The sequence below is a fragment of the Coregonus lavaretus genome (genome assembly GCF_964263955.1).
Source record: "Coregonus lavaretus genome assembly, contig: HAP1_SCAFFOLD_3600, whole genome shotgun sequence".
NCBI lineage: Eukaryota > Metazoa > Chordata > Actinopteri > Salmoniformes > Salmonidae > Coregonus > Coregonus lavaretus.
In genome coordinates, this window is record NW_028166702.1 from 32,501 (window position 1) to 47,167 (window position 14,667).

General features: G+C 41.4%; 1 protein-coding gene across 1 annotated transcript in view; it reads left to right on the forward strand.

The window, feature by feature from the left end:
- Window positions 1-10,430, forward strand: part of LOC311114386 (uncharacterized protein) — a gene marked incomplete at both ends in the record, with an annotated part of 12,348 nt that extends 1,918 nt beyond the window's left edge. The window contains 2 exons of the mRNA XM_084189642.1: window positions 2,159-2,254; window positions 10,335-10,430. Of these exons, the coding sequence (XP_084045768.1) occupies window positions 2,159-2,254; window positions 10,335-10,430 (192 nt within the window). The remainder of the gene's footprint in view (window positions 1-2,158; window positions 2,255-10,334) is intronic.
- Between the last annotated feature and the right edge of the window lie 4,237 nt (window positions 10,431-14,667).

A 14,667-nucleotide genomic window follows, 5' to 3' on the forward strand; every position in this document is an offset into this window, starting at 1 on the left:
GTGTAGACTGTGGTAGACTGTGTTAGACTGTGTAGACTGTGTTAGACTGTGTTAGACTGTGTAGACTGTGTTAGACTGTGTAGACTGTGTTAGACTGTGTAGACTGTGTTAGACTGTGTAGACTGTGGTAGACTGTGTTAGACTGTGTAGACTGTGTTAGACTGTGTAGACTATGTTAGACTGTGTAGACTGTGTTAGACTGTGTTAGACTGTGTAGACTGTGTAGACTGTGTAGACTGTGTAGACCGTGTTAGACTGTTTTAGACTGTGTTAGACTGTGTTAGACTGTGTTAGACTGTGTTAGACTGTGTAGACTGTTTTAGACTGTGTTAAACTGTGTAGACTGTGTAGACCGTGTTAGACTGTGTAGACTGTGTTAGACTGTGTAGACTGTGGTAGACTGTGTAGACCGTGTTAGACTGTGTAGACTGTGTTAGACTGTGTAGACTGTGTTAGACTGTGTTAGACTGTGTTAGACTGTGTAGACTGTGTTAGACTGTGTAGACTGTGTTAGACTGTGTTAAACTGTGTAGACTGTGTTAGACTGTGTTAGACTGTGTAGACTGTGTAGACTGTTTTAGACTGTGTAGACTGTGTTAGACTGTGTTAAACTGTGTAGACTGTGTTAGACTGTGTTAGACTGTGTAGACTGTGTTAGACTGTGTTAAACTGTGTAGACTGTGTTAGACTGTGTTAGACTGTGTAGACTGTGTTAGACTGTGTAGACTGTGTAGACTGTGTAGACTGTGTTAGACTGTGTTAGACTGTGTAGACTGTGTTAGACTGTGTAGACTGTGTAGACTGTGTTAGACTGTGTAGACTGTGTAGACTGTGTTAGACTGTGTAGACTGTGTTAGACTGTGTTAGACTGTGTTAGACTGTGTTAGACTGTGTAGACTGTGTTAGACTGTGTTAGACTGTGTAGACTGTGTAGACTGTGTAGACCGTGTTAGACCGTGTTAGATTGTGTTAGACTGTGTAGACTGTGTTAGACTGTGTAGACTGTGTTAGACTGTGTTAGACTGTGTAGACTGTGTAGACTGTGTTGGACTGTGTTAGACTGTGTAGACTGTGTAGACTGTGTAGACTGTGTTAGACTGTGTAGACTGTGTTAGACTGTGTTAGACTGTGTAGACCGTGTTAGACCGTGTTAGACTGTGTAGACTGTGTTAGACTGTGTTAGACTGTGCAGACTGTGTAGACTGTGTTAGACTGTGTTAGACTGTGTAGACTGTGTAAGACTGTGTAAGACTGTGTAGACTGTGTAGACTGTGTAGACTGTGTAGACTGTGTTAGACTGTGTAGACTGTGTTAGACTGTGTAGACTGTGTTAGACTGTGTAAGACTGTGTAGACTGTGTAGACTGTGTTAGACTGTGTAGACTGTGTTAGACTGTGTAGACTGTGTTAGACTGTGTAGACTGTGTTAGACTGTGTTAGACTGTGTTAGACTGTGTAGACTGTGTTAGACTGTGTTAGACTGTGTAGACTGTGTTAGACTGTGTTAGACTGTGTTAGACTGTGTAGACTGTGTAGACTGTGTTAGACTGTGTTAGACTGTGTAGACTGTGTTAGACTGTGTTAGACTGTGTTAGACTGTGTAGACTGTTTTAGACTGTGTAGACTGTGTAGACTGTGTAGACTGTGTTAGACTGTGTTAGACTGTGTAGACTGTGTAGACTGTGTTAGACTGTGTTAGACTGTGTAGACTGTGTAGACTGTGTTAGACTGTGTTAGACTGTGTTAGACTGTGTAGACTGTGTAGACTGTGTTAGACTGTGTTAGACTGTGTTAGACTGTGTAGAGCCTTTTAGGCACCTAGAGTAGACAATGGATTTAAGAGAAGTGTTCTGTGAAAACAGTGCATTTTATTTGGGTGTCGATGGGTCTTGTGACATTGTGATTACGGTATTCATTCTTGGGAAAGGCTCAACAATACTGAGGCTCTTTAGTGCCTTCTACAGGCAAAACTAAGTGTAACATTCATTATAGCAATGAATGTAGTGTTTGGGGGTAAAGGGTTGCAAGCAGATGAAGCTGAATTAAATTAATGTAGTGTTTGGGGGTAAAGGGTTGCAAGCAGCTGAAGGTGAATTAAAAGGTTGAGGTTCCTGACGTAGATATTCCCCCTCTCCTGTCCTCCTCCGCTCTCCCCCCAGCCCTCTGCTCTCCCAGGTGTCTGAATGGTGGACTGTGTATGAGTCCAGGGGTGTGCATCTGCCCACCTGGTTACTATGGAGACAGCTGCGACAAAGGTACACTCACCTGAAACACGGACACAGTACACATTTCGTAGCCCCGGACAAACACACCTCATTCACCACTGGGGACCAACAAACTCCAATCGAGCTCATTTTTTGTTGTTTTGAAAGTTTTAAAAGTCTCTGAAAAAGGGTTCTATTGATGAAGTTTGGTTACTAGCTACCTTTTTGAATTTGGATCCCGTGACGCGGTTAGCATCAGTTGCTGGGTCCACTACTATCTGTCCAGGGATCCTGCCAACCAAAAGTCTTGAGGAGCTGCTTGGCGTAGCAGCTAGCCTAGCTGCTAACTAGCTATCAAGCTAGCAAGGTTTCCTGAAAGCGTGAACACAGGGCCGCAACGCGTTTAGCCCTTGTGGCTGGGACCGCGGATTGTCCCAGGCTTGTGGCTGTCTAAATCCCTGCTGTCTGTGCTTTGTTCCATCTGCCTTGCGACCTGTCCTGTCTGCGTGGAGTATCAGCGTTAGCCTACGTTGCTACCATGGCTTCCAAAACCAAAGCCGGTGGGGGTACCGTTGAGGACAGTAGTGTCTCTCTTTCACAGGTGAAGAATCTTTTAAAGGAACAAAAAAGATTTATTCAAGCAGTTGTTACAACAACAGGAAAATAGCTTCAAGAGCTTTGTCTAAATACAAAAAAAAAAGAATGGATGATCTGACCAGAGAGGTCCAGGACCTTAAGAACAGTTTTCAGTTCTCCCAAGCGGAGGTGGATGTCCTGAAAGAGACTTGCAGCAATATGACAACAAACTGTAAGTCCACGCGAGATGACATCAGCGCTGTCTGTGAGTCATTATTACAGAAGGCTGGGAAAACATCTAGAGGGTCAATCCAGGAGAAATAACATAGTTGTGGATGGCATACCAGAGTCTTCACATAACTGGGCCGAGTCTGAGGAGAAAGTAAGACAAATGATCACTTAAAAGCTGCAGATGGATCACAGGAAGATTGAGGTGGAGCTCGCCCACAGGTCTGGAAAACCTGTAACCAGCCCAGGTGACAGACCCAGGCCGATAGTGGTCATGTTCCTAAGGTTTAAGGACAAGATGGTTGTTCTGGAGAGAGCCAAGAACTTGAGATGAACAAACATCTTCCTTAACGAGGACTTCTCGTAAGCTGTACGCCAGAGGCGGAAATAACTTATCCCAGCCATGAAAGCTGCCAGAGAGCGTGGGGACTCTGCTTACATCCACTACATCAGGCTCATTGTCCACCCTCCCTCCCAAAAGACTGGGAGGTGTGAGATAGCCTAGCTTCCGGGTCAGTAGCATCAGCCCCACATCACACACACACACACACACATACACACCAACTGACACTCACTGCCTGATTGACTGACTCTATTAGCCGGACAATGTTCTTGTCAACCTGGAAAGGTCGATCTCCCGAGTGGCGCAGTGGTCTAAGACACTGCATCGCAGTGCTAGCTGTGCCACTAGAGATCCTGGTTCGAATCCAGGCTCTGTCGTAGCCGGCCGCGATCGGGAGACCCATGGGGCGGAGCGCAATTGGCCCAGCGTCGTCCAGGGTAGGGGAGGGAATGGCCGGCAGGGATGTAGCTCAGTTGGTAGAGCATGGCGTTTGCAACGCCAGTGTTGTGGGTTTGATTCCCACGGGGGGCCAGTATGAAAAAAAATACAAAAAATAATGTATGCACTCACTAACTGTAAGTCGCTCTGGATAAGAGCTTCTGCTAAATGACTAAAATGTAAAAATGTAAATGTCTAAAAATAGCCCATATGTTATTAATCATATGCACTGTAGCCTTAAAAATAAGGTTTATGAAATCAATAACTGGCAAGAAATCTGATAATGTTCATATATTGGCCATCTCTGAGACTCACTTTGATAATTCCTTTGATGATACAGCAGTAGCAATACAGGGATATAACATTTACCGAAAATACAGGAATGCCTGTGGTGGAGGTGTTGCTGTATATATTCAGAGCCATATTCCTGTAAAGCTTAGAGATGATCTCATGTTCTGGGTGACCTGAATATAGACCGGTTTTCATCAAGCTGTCTGCTCAAGAGGAAGCTGTTCACTGTAACCAGTGCCTGTAATCTGGTTCAGGTTATTAATCAACCTTCCAGGGTGTTTACAAACACTACAGGAACTATATCATCCATGTGTATTGATCACATTTTTACCAATGCTGCAGAACTCTGCTCTAAAGCTGTATCCATACCCTTTGGATGTACCGACCATACACTCTTAGAAAAAAAAGTGCCATCTATAACCTTAAAGGGTTCTTTGGCTGTCTCCATAGGAGAACCATTTTTGGACAATTTTTGGTTGCAGGTAGAACCCTTTTGGGTTCCAAGTAAAACCCTTTCTACAGAGGGTTGTGGTCCTCTGTGGCTCAATTGGTAGAGCATGGCGCTTGTAACGCCAAGGTAGTGGGTTTGATCCCCGGGACCACCCATACGTAAAAATGTATGCACACATGACTGTAAGTCGCTTTGGATAAAAGCGTCTGCTAAATGGCATATTATTTATTTTATATTATTAAAAGGGTTCTACCTGGAACCAAAAAGGGTTCTACCTGGAACCAAAAAGGGTTCTACTTGGAACCAAAAAGGGTTCTACCTGGAACCAAAAAGGGTTCTACCTGGAACCAAAAAGGGTTCTACCTGGAACCAAAAAGGGTTCTCCCATGGGGACAGCCGAAAAACCCATTAAGGTTATAGATAGCACCTTTTTTGGAACCCTTTTTTCTGAGTGTAATATAGTGGCCATATCTAGAAAAGCCCAAGTTCCAAAGGCTCAGTAGCGGTGCGTGGGTAAAATCACCGGGGAAGCAGAGTCAGGGAAAAAAAGTAATATTACAACCTGTTAGTTCATATGCCTTGCCACCGTGATATATAGGCCTAAAGGCCGAGACAATAAGAAGACACAGTGGCAGAATAAATTCAACCACACCTTTGTTTCATCACAAAACCGGAGAGCAACATCTGCCCGGTGAAGTACACAAAACGTGTTGCATGTAACAAACAGTTACGTGACCTACAGCAGGGGTCAAGCAAGGTCATGTTTCCCACATTTTCAGACTACTAAACTATTGATTTGGAACCACGGAGAGTTACCGCAAGTCGCAAAGAAAACAGACGCTGCCTCCACTATTCCAGCACCATTTCAACTTCAACATTTCAATATCATCTCATCACCAATGCTTAGTCTAATACAGTGACAACTAAAAGATACTAAAAACGATTTAGTCCAATCAACGTCAGCTAAATGTGACATGGCTGTCCATGATACTGATTTCTGTGTGTGTGTGTGTGTGTGTGTATGTGTGTGTATGTGTGTGTATGTGTGTGTGTGTGTGTGTGTGTGTGTGTGTATGCTTGCAAGTAGAAAAACATGTTGACTCACTCTACTTGTAGAGAAACGCCAGCAATGCCATCCTCCTCTTTCATGGTGCCTAAACGGTCTATGACTCATACAGTACACGCTTTTAGTTTTTGTTGTCCGAGGCTACCTGGCTAAAACGCTTGCACGCTAGCCTAACTTCCTTTCATGGGCAATGATGCGTCAGGCCAGCTAGTTAGCATTAGCCTGCTACATCTAGCTACATGTTGAACTTCCATCCTCTGGGGCACAATGGATACATTTATGGTTGGATCAGAATTGCCGTTATAATCATTGGCCAGAACGGAGAATTAAGTCAAACCACAAGTCCAAATTCCTATCTCCATCCATGGCTAATTTAGGAAAGGGACCATTTTAGCTAGCTGGCTAGCCACCGGAGGACAACAACACAACGAGATGCAACAATTCCAGTTTGGATTCTGGTGATGTGATTGGTGTGCAGCTAAATCCAAACTGGCTTCCCTTGACACATTTCTTTGGTGCTCCAGGACCGTTCACAGCTGAGCTCACTCAGTTTAGCTCAATGCTGATTGGCTATTATTATTTGATTTTTTTTTTTATCAAGGGAGGCCAAATGCTCGCTGGCTTCACTTGCATTCAATGCTACAGGCAGCAACAATGTCATACTCTTTTTGACCAGACAGCATCAGATAGATGGGCTGCACATACAGAGACAGAGGGGCGCTGTTTCGTTCGCTCGGATGCTTTCTCCGGTGAGATACATTCAGCCTCTAGGCGAATTGAAGGAACATTTATTGAAACACAGAGAGATGAAAGATACATTATTTTGTATGTTTTTTTTCTTGGTCAATTTTTTGGGGAAGCCTGGCTTCCTTTGGCATCCATGAATACACCCCACTGCAAAGGCTGGGCCTAAAATAGTGTATAAGAGATCATACGAAACGTTTCGTACTGATTCCTATGTTGAAGATACCAAAAAAATATATGTTGGTCTGATGGGTGTAATGGGGAGCATCCAGACTCTGCACTTGATGCATTTATGAAATAGTTTCTTCCAGTTATTGATAAGCGTGCACCTATTAAGAAACGGACTGTTTAGAACCGTTAAGGCCCCGTGGATCGATGAGGAATTGAAAAAGATGGATGGTTGAAAGAGACGGGGCAAAATAAGTGGTGAATAAGTCTGGCTGTAAATCTGACTGGCTGACTTACTGTAAATTACTTATGACTCATACAGTACTTACTGTAAATTGAGAATGTGACTAAACTGAACAAAAATATATATTTGTATTATTATGGAACCAAGATAAATGACATAAAATATGATGGAAAAAAAGCTTTGGAATACTTTAAATGAAATGATGGGCAGAAAGAGCTTGAATCAGATGGCTCATTTATCACAAAAACCTTTTGATGTTGCCAATTACTTGAATGATTACTTCATTGGCAAAGTGGGCAAACGTAGGCAGGAAAAACCAACAACAAACTGTGGAGCATAAATCATGTTCATGCATAAAAGACTAATAGTTAAAGAAAAGCATTGTCATTTTGAATTCTGTAAAGTTAGTGTGGGCGAGGTGGTTAAATGATTGGTGTCCATCAATAATGAGAAACCACCTGGTGTTGACGACTTAGATGGAAAGCTTCTGGGGATAGTAGCGGACTATATTGCCGCTCCTATTTGTCATATTATTTTTTTTACATGCGTCTAGAGAACATTGTTTTGTCCTCAAGCTACCCAAGAATGGTAAAGCACCCTTTACTGGTTCTAACAGCCGACCAATCAGCTTGTAAACATTTGGGGGAAAAAACGGTGTTTGGCAAGATACAATGCTATTTCTCTGTGAACAAATTGACAACGAGACTTTCAGCATGCTTATAGAGAAGGGCACTCGACACGTACTGCACTGACACAAAATGACTGATGATTGGTTGAAGTAATAGGATTGTGGGAGCTGTTAGATTTAAGTGCAGCTTTTGATATTATTGACCATAACCTGTTGACAGTGTCTATCTAATAGAACACAGAGGGGTTTCTTTAATGGAATCTTCTCTCATGTTAAACTTGTGATGTACCGCAGGGCAGCTTTTCTTGGCCCTCTACACTATTGTTACTAATGACCTGCCACAGGCACTAAAGTGGTCTTCTGTAGCTCAGCTGGTAGAGCACGGCGCTTGTAACGCCAAGGTAGTGGGTTCGATCCCCGGGACCACCCATGCACAAAAATTTATGCATGCATGACTGTAAGTCGCTTTGGATAAAAGCGTCTGCTAAATGGCATATTATTATTATTATTATATTATTATTATTATTATTATTATTATTATTATTATTATTATTATTATTATTATTATTATAAAGCCTGTGTGTCTATGTATGCTGATGATTCAACCCTATATCCATCAGCAACCACAGCTTGTGAAATCACTGAAACCCTTAACAAAGAGTTGCAGCCTGTTTTGGAATGGACGGCCAGTAGAAACTAAGAGCATTGTATTTGGTACAAATAATTCCCTAAGTTCTAGACCTCGGCTGAATCTGATAATGATTAATGTGGCTGAAGTTGAGGAGACTAAATTACTTGGTGTTACCTTGGATTGTAAACTGTCACGGTCAAAACATATTGATTCAAAAATAATCACGATTTTCGGTTTCAATAATTTTTTTAAACATTAAATACACTATGCATTATGTGATTTGAACACTGTAACACAGAATAAAACAATTGATAGAAGTCCCATGATGGTAGTGACTGCCCATTACTGCTTATCACTTATTAACCATCATTTATTCACATTACTTTACTTTAATAAAATATTTCAGTTGTGTATATTACATTTGTTTTATTTGATGACTTTATTATTTCATTCCAAGTCCTCATCTCTATAGAGCTGCTGCCTATGCTGTCTGATAAAATCACGATTTTAGTAGTTCTTCTTCAATGTAAATAAGGCATACTTTTATATGACTGCTGAATACCAACTATCAATCATCATGTATTTTCAGTTAGAGATACCGTCACGAAGAGACTGCTCTCTGTGTGTCCCTCATGATCGAGCATTCTTCTGTCTCTTACATAGCAGGCGTAAAAAGAAAACACAGACTGACAATGGATTATGGTCCTTGTAGTTAATTATCACGTTTTCTGCGCTAAACTATGGCCTGTTGGAAACTACAACTCCCTAATGCGTCGCACAGTTGGGGCATGATCTGAGATATCTCTAGAGAAACAATGTGTGCATTGAGCTCACAAAGAACATTTAAAAAAAGAAATGGATTTCAAATAATTGAACTGAGGTCATTTCGGTTAATCACTCATCACTACCCACCAGACATGCCACCAGGGGTCTTTTCACAGTCCCCAAATCCAGAACAAATTCAAAAAAGTGCCTTCGGAAAATATTCATACCCCTTGACATTTTGTTACATTACAGCCTTATTCTAAAATTGATTAAATTGTTTTTTTACATCATCAATATACACACATTACCCGATAATGGCAAAGCAAAAATAGGTTTTTAGAAATGTTTTCAAATGTATTACAAATAAAAAACGGAAATATTACATTTACATAAGTATTCAGACCCTTTACTCAGTACTTTGTTGAAGCACCTTTGGCAGCGATTACAGCCTTGAGTCTTCTTGGGTATGACACTACAAGCTTGGCACACCTGTATTTGGGGAGCTTCTCTCATTCTTCTCTGCAGATCTTAATATGCCATTTAACAGATCTTCTCAAGCTCTGTCAGGTTGGATGGGGAGCGTCGCTGCACAGCTATTTTCAGGTCTCTCCAGAGATGTTCGATCAGGTTCAAGTCCTGGCTCTGGCTGGGCCACTCAAGGACATTCAGAGACTTGTCCCGAAGCCACTCCTGCGTTGTCTTGGCTGTGTGCTTAGGGTCGTTGTCCTGTTGGAAGGTGAACCTTCGCCCCAGTCTGAGGTCCAGAACACATTGGAGCAGGTTTTCATCAAGGATCTCTCTGTACTTTGCTCTGTTCATCTTTGCCTCAATACTGACTAGTCTCCCAGTCACCGCCGCTGAAAAACATCTCCACAGCATGATGCTGCCACCACCATGCTTCACCGTAGGGATGGTGCCAGGTTTCCTCCAGACATGATGCTTGGCATTCAGGCCAAAGAGTTCAATCTTGGTTTCATCAGACCAGAGAATCTTGTTTCTCATGGTCTGAGAGTCTTTAGATGCCTTTTGGCAAACTCCAAGCAGGATGTCATTTGCCTTTTACTGAGAAGTGGCTTCCGTCTGGTCACTCTACCATAAAAGGCCTGATTGGTGGAGTGCTGCAGAGATGGTTGTCCTTCTGGAAGTTTCTCCCATCTCCAAAGAGGAACTCTAGAGCTCTGTTAGAGTGACCATCAGGTTCTTGGTCACCTCCCTGACCAAGGCCCTTTTCCCCCGATTGCTCAGTTTGGCCGGGGGGCCAGCTCTAGGAAGAGCCTTGGTGGTTCCAAACTTCTTCCATTATGTATGTAGTTCTGTCCTTGAGCTGTTCTTGTCTATTAATGTTCTGTATTATGTCACGTTTCATGTTCTGTGTGGACCCCAGGAAGAGTAGCTGCTGCTTTCGCAACAGCTAATGGGGATCCTAATAAAAAACCAATACCAAAATGTATCATGTAAACGTTGTCAATCTCATTTTCATCCTTGCTAGACCTTCCTAATTTTAATCTGCTGTAATTAAATCCCAACTACACTGATCTATGTTGTTTTCCCTCTCTAGCTAACTGCAGCATCACATGTTTAAATGGAGGGACGTGCTTCCACCCAGGGAAGTGTATCTGTCCTGCAGGCTACGAGGGACCACGCTGTGAGATCAGTGAGTTAGACTTCACATTACTACTACTACTACTACTACTACTACTACTGCTACTACTACTACTACTACTACTACTACTACTACTACTACTACTACTACTACTATAACTACTATAACTACTACTACTGCTACTACTATAACTATTACTACTACTACTACTACTACTACTACTACTACTACTACTACTACTACTACTACTACTACTACTACTACTACTACTACTACTACTACTACTACTACTACTACTACTGCTACTACTATAACTACTACTACTACTACTACTACTACTACTACTACTACTACTACTACTACTATTACTACTACTACTACTACTACTACTACTATAACTACTACTACTACTACTACTACTACTACTACTACTAAATACTACTACTACTACTACTACTACTATAACTAATACTACTACTACTACTACTACTACTACTACTACTACTACTACTACTACTACTACTACTAAATACTACTACTACTACTACTACTACTACTACTACTACTACTACTACTACTATAACTACTACTACTAACTACTACGACTAAATACTACTACTACTACTGCTACCACTACTACTACTACTGCTACTACTACTAACTACTACTCTGCTACTACTACTACTAATACTACTACTACAGACATTATTCATTCTAATCAGACAGGTGTTTTACATGGACAATACATTGGAGATAATATAAGGCAAGTACTGGAAACAATAGAACACTATGAAAAATCTAGGAAATCAGGCCTGTTATTCATAGCAGACTTTAAAAAGGCATTTGATAAAGTACAACTGGAGTTTATATATAAATGCCTGGAGCATTTCAATTTTGGAGAATCTCTTATAAAATGGGTTAAAATCATGTATAGTAACCCTAGGTGTCAAATAGTAAATAATGGCTATTTCTCAGAAAGTTTTAAACTGTCAAGAGGAGTAAAACAAGGTTGTCCACTATCGGCATATCTGTTTTTTTATGGCCATCGAAATGTTAGCTATTAAAATCAGATCCAACAATAATATCAAGGGATTAGAAATCCAGGGCTTAAAAACAAAGGTGTCATTGTTCGCTGATGATTCATGTTTTCTTTTAAATCCACAACTTGAATCCCTCCACAGCCTCATAGAGGATCTAGATACATTTTCTAACCTCTCTGGATTACAACCAAATTATGATAAATGCACTATATTACGTATTGGATCACTAAAAAATAAAAATTTTACATTACCATGTAGTTTACCAATAAAATGGTCTGATGGTGATGTGGATATACTTGGAATACATATCCCAAAGGAAATAAATTATCTCACTCCAATAAATGTTAATAGAAAGTTAGCAAAAATAGATAAGATCTTGCTACCATGGAAAGGTAAATACCTGTCTATTTGTGGAAAAATCACCCTGATTATCTCTTTAGTATTATCCCAGTTTACCTATTTGCTTATGGTCTTGCCTACGCCTAGCGAACAGTTTTTTAATTATATGAGAAAAAAATATTCCATTTTATTTGGAACGGCAAGCCAGACAAAATTAATAATAATAAGCCATTTAGCAGACGCTTTTATCCTCAAGCCAGACAAAATTATTAATAATAAGCCATTTAGCAGACGGATCACCACCTCAAGCTGAACCCTGGCAAGACGGAGCTGCTCTTCCTCCCGGGGAAGGACTGCCCGTTCCATGATCTCGCCATCACGGTTGACAACTCCGCTGTGTCCTCCTCCCAGAGTGCGAAGAGCCTAGGCGTGACCCTGGACAACACCCTGTCGTTCTCCGCCAACATCAAGGCGGTGACCCGCTCCTGCAGGTTCATGCTCTACAACATTCGGAGAGTACGACCCTGCCTTACACAGGAAGCGGCACAGGTCCTAATCCAGGCACTTGTCATCTCCCGTCTGGACTACTGCAACTCGCTGTTGGCTGGCCTCCCTGCCTGTGCCATTAAACATCCAGAACGCCGCAGCCCGTCTGGTGTTCAACCTTCCCAAGTTCTCTCACGTCACCCCCCTCCTCCGCACACTCCATTGGCTTCCAGTTGAAGCTCGCATCCGCTACAAGACCATGGTGCTTGCCTATGGAGCAGTGAGGGGAACGGCACCTCTGTACCTTCAGGCTCTGATCAGTCCCTACACCCAAACGAGGGCATTGCGTTCATCCACCTCTGGCCTGCTGGCTCCCCTTCCTCTGCGGAAGCATAGTTCCCGCTCAGCCCAGTCAAAACTGTTCGCTGCTCTGGCACCCCAATGGTGGAACAAGCTCCCTCACGACGCCAGGACAGCGGAGTCACTCACCACCTTCCGGAGACATTTGAAACCCCACCTCTTTAAGGAATACCTGGGATAGGATAAAGTAATCCTTCTACCCCCCCCCCCCCTCCAAATTGTAAAGTGGTTATCCCACTGGCTATAGGGTGAACGCACCAATTTGTGAGTCGCTCTGGCTAAGAGCGTCTGCTAAATGACTAAAATGTAAATGTAAATGTATCCAAAGCGACTTACAGTCATACATTATTATTTTTATTTTTTTTGTGTATGGGTGGTCCCGGGGATCGAACCCACTACCTTGGCGTTACAAGCGCCGTGCTCTACCAGCTGAGCTACAGAGGATCAGCTGTGATAGTTCCGTGCTAAAACGTGCTTAAACTGGCCTATTTATATAATGAATATGAATTCGAAGGACAGAAAGTATTAAATATTAAAGCATTAGACCTATCACTAAAAGCTTCAGTCATACAAAAGTTATACTTAAATCCAAACTGGTTCTCTAGCAAATTTATAAGATTGTCTCACCCCATGTTCAAGAATGGCCTTTTTCCCTTTATTCAGATTACAACCTCTCAATTTCAGTAATTTGAAAAGGAAATCATCTCCCAAATATCACTATTTCTAAAACAAGCCATAGAAAGTTGGTTGCAATTTTAATTTAATCCTCCAGAAACAAATAATGCAACAAATATTGTGGTTAAACTCAAATATACAAATTGATTAAAAAAACATAATTTTTTGAAAAAATGTTTAGAAAAGGTATAATCTTCGTAAATGATATCATAGGTAGGACTGGTGGAGTTATGTCGCACATGCAGCTAACAAAAACATATGGAAATGTCTGCTCTACCCAAAATTACAACCAAATAATTGCAGCATTACCGCAAAAATGGAAGAGGAAAGTGGAAGGGGGAAAAAGTAAGGAACTTGTCTGTCGGCCCTGCATTAAAGAACATAATTGGTTAAAGAAATTTGTGATAAATAAAAAAGTATACCAGTTTCATTTAAGAACCAAAGGATTGACAGCCGTCCCATATAGATTGCAAAATAGTTGGGAAGAGATTTTTGACGTACCGATCCCATGGCATAGTGTTTATGAACTGACACGCAAAACGACGCCGGATTCAAAACTTAGAATTTTTCAATTTAAATTATTATACAAAATTCTTGCTACCAATAGAATGTTATTTATATGGGGGATACAATCTTCCCAGCTCTGCAGATTTTGCTGTGAAGAGACAGAATCATTAGATAATTTGTTTTGGTACTGTCCGCTTGTTTTTGGTCACAGGTCCAGGAATGGCTGAAGGATTGCAATATTTACCTGGAGCTAACCCTGCAGATAGCACTACTGGGTGATCTGAAAAGTCATAGTCAATCGATCAATAACATAATAATACTTTTAGCAAAAATGTTTATTTTCAATTTACAATCTGTAGAAACAATGAGAATAGAAGGGTTCAGAACTTTTGTGAAACATCACAGTACAGTTGAAAATATGGATGGTGTTAAGAGATAGATGGGAGGTGTTTTAAAATTAAAGTAAAAATAAATAAATAAAATACTACTACTAACTACTACTAACTACTCCCACTACTACTAACTACTACTACTAATACCTACTCTACTACTACTCTACTACTACTAACTACACTACTCTTCACCTATAACTAGTCACTCCATTTCTGTAACTCCTGTCTCGCCTGGAATCATTTTGAATTGAAACTTTATTGATCAACAGAGGGAAGCTGACAGGTCCCAGGCTTACATGTCACACATTACAAAACATAGAGGACCGGTTTCCCGGCTCCAGATTCAAACATATTCCTGGACTGAAAAGGTTCTCCATTGAGCATGCTTTTCCAGGAGTAGGCTCAGTCTGGGTCCGGGGGAAACCGGTCCGTAAAGCGCTGGTGCTATGCATTCAACTTTAATACATACAATCCCAAAAGCAGTGGAAT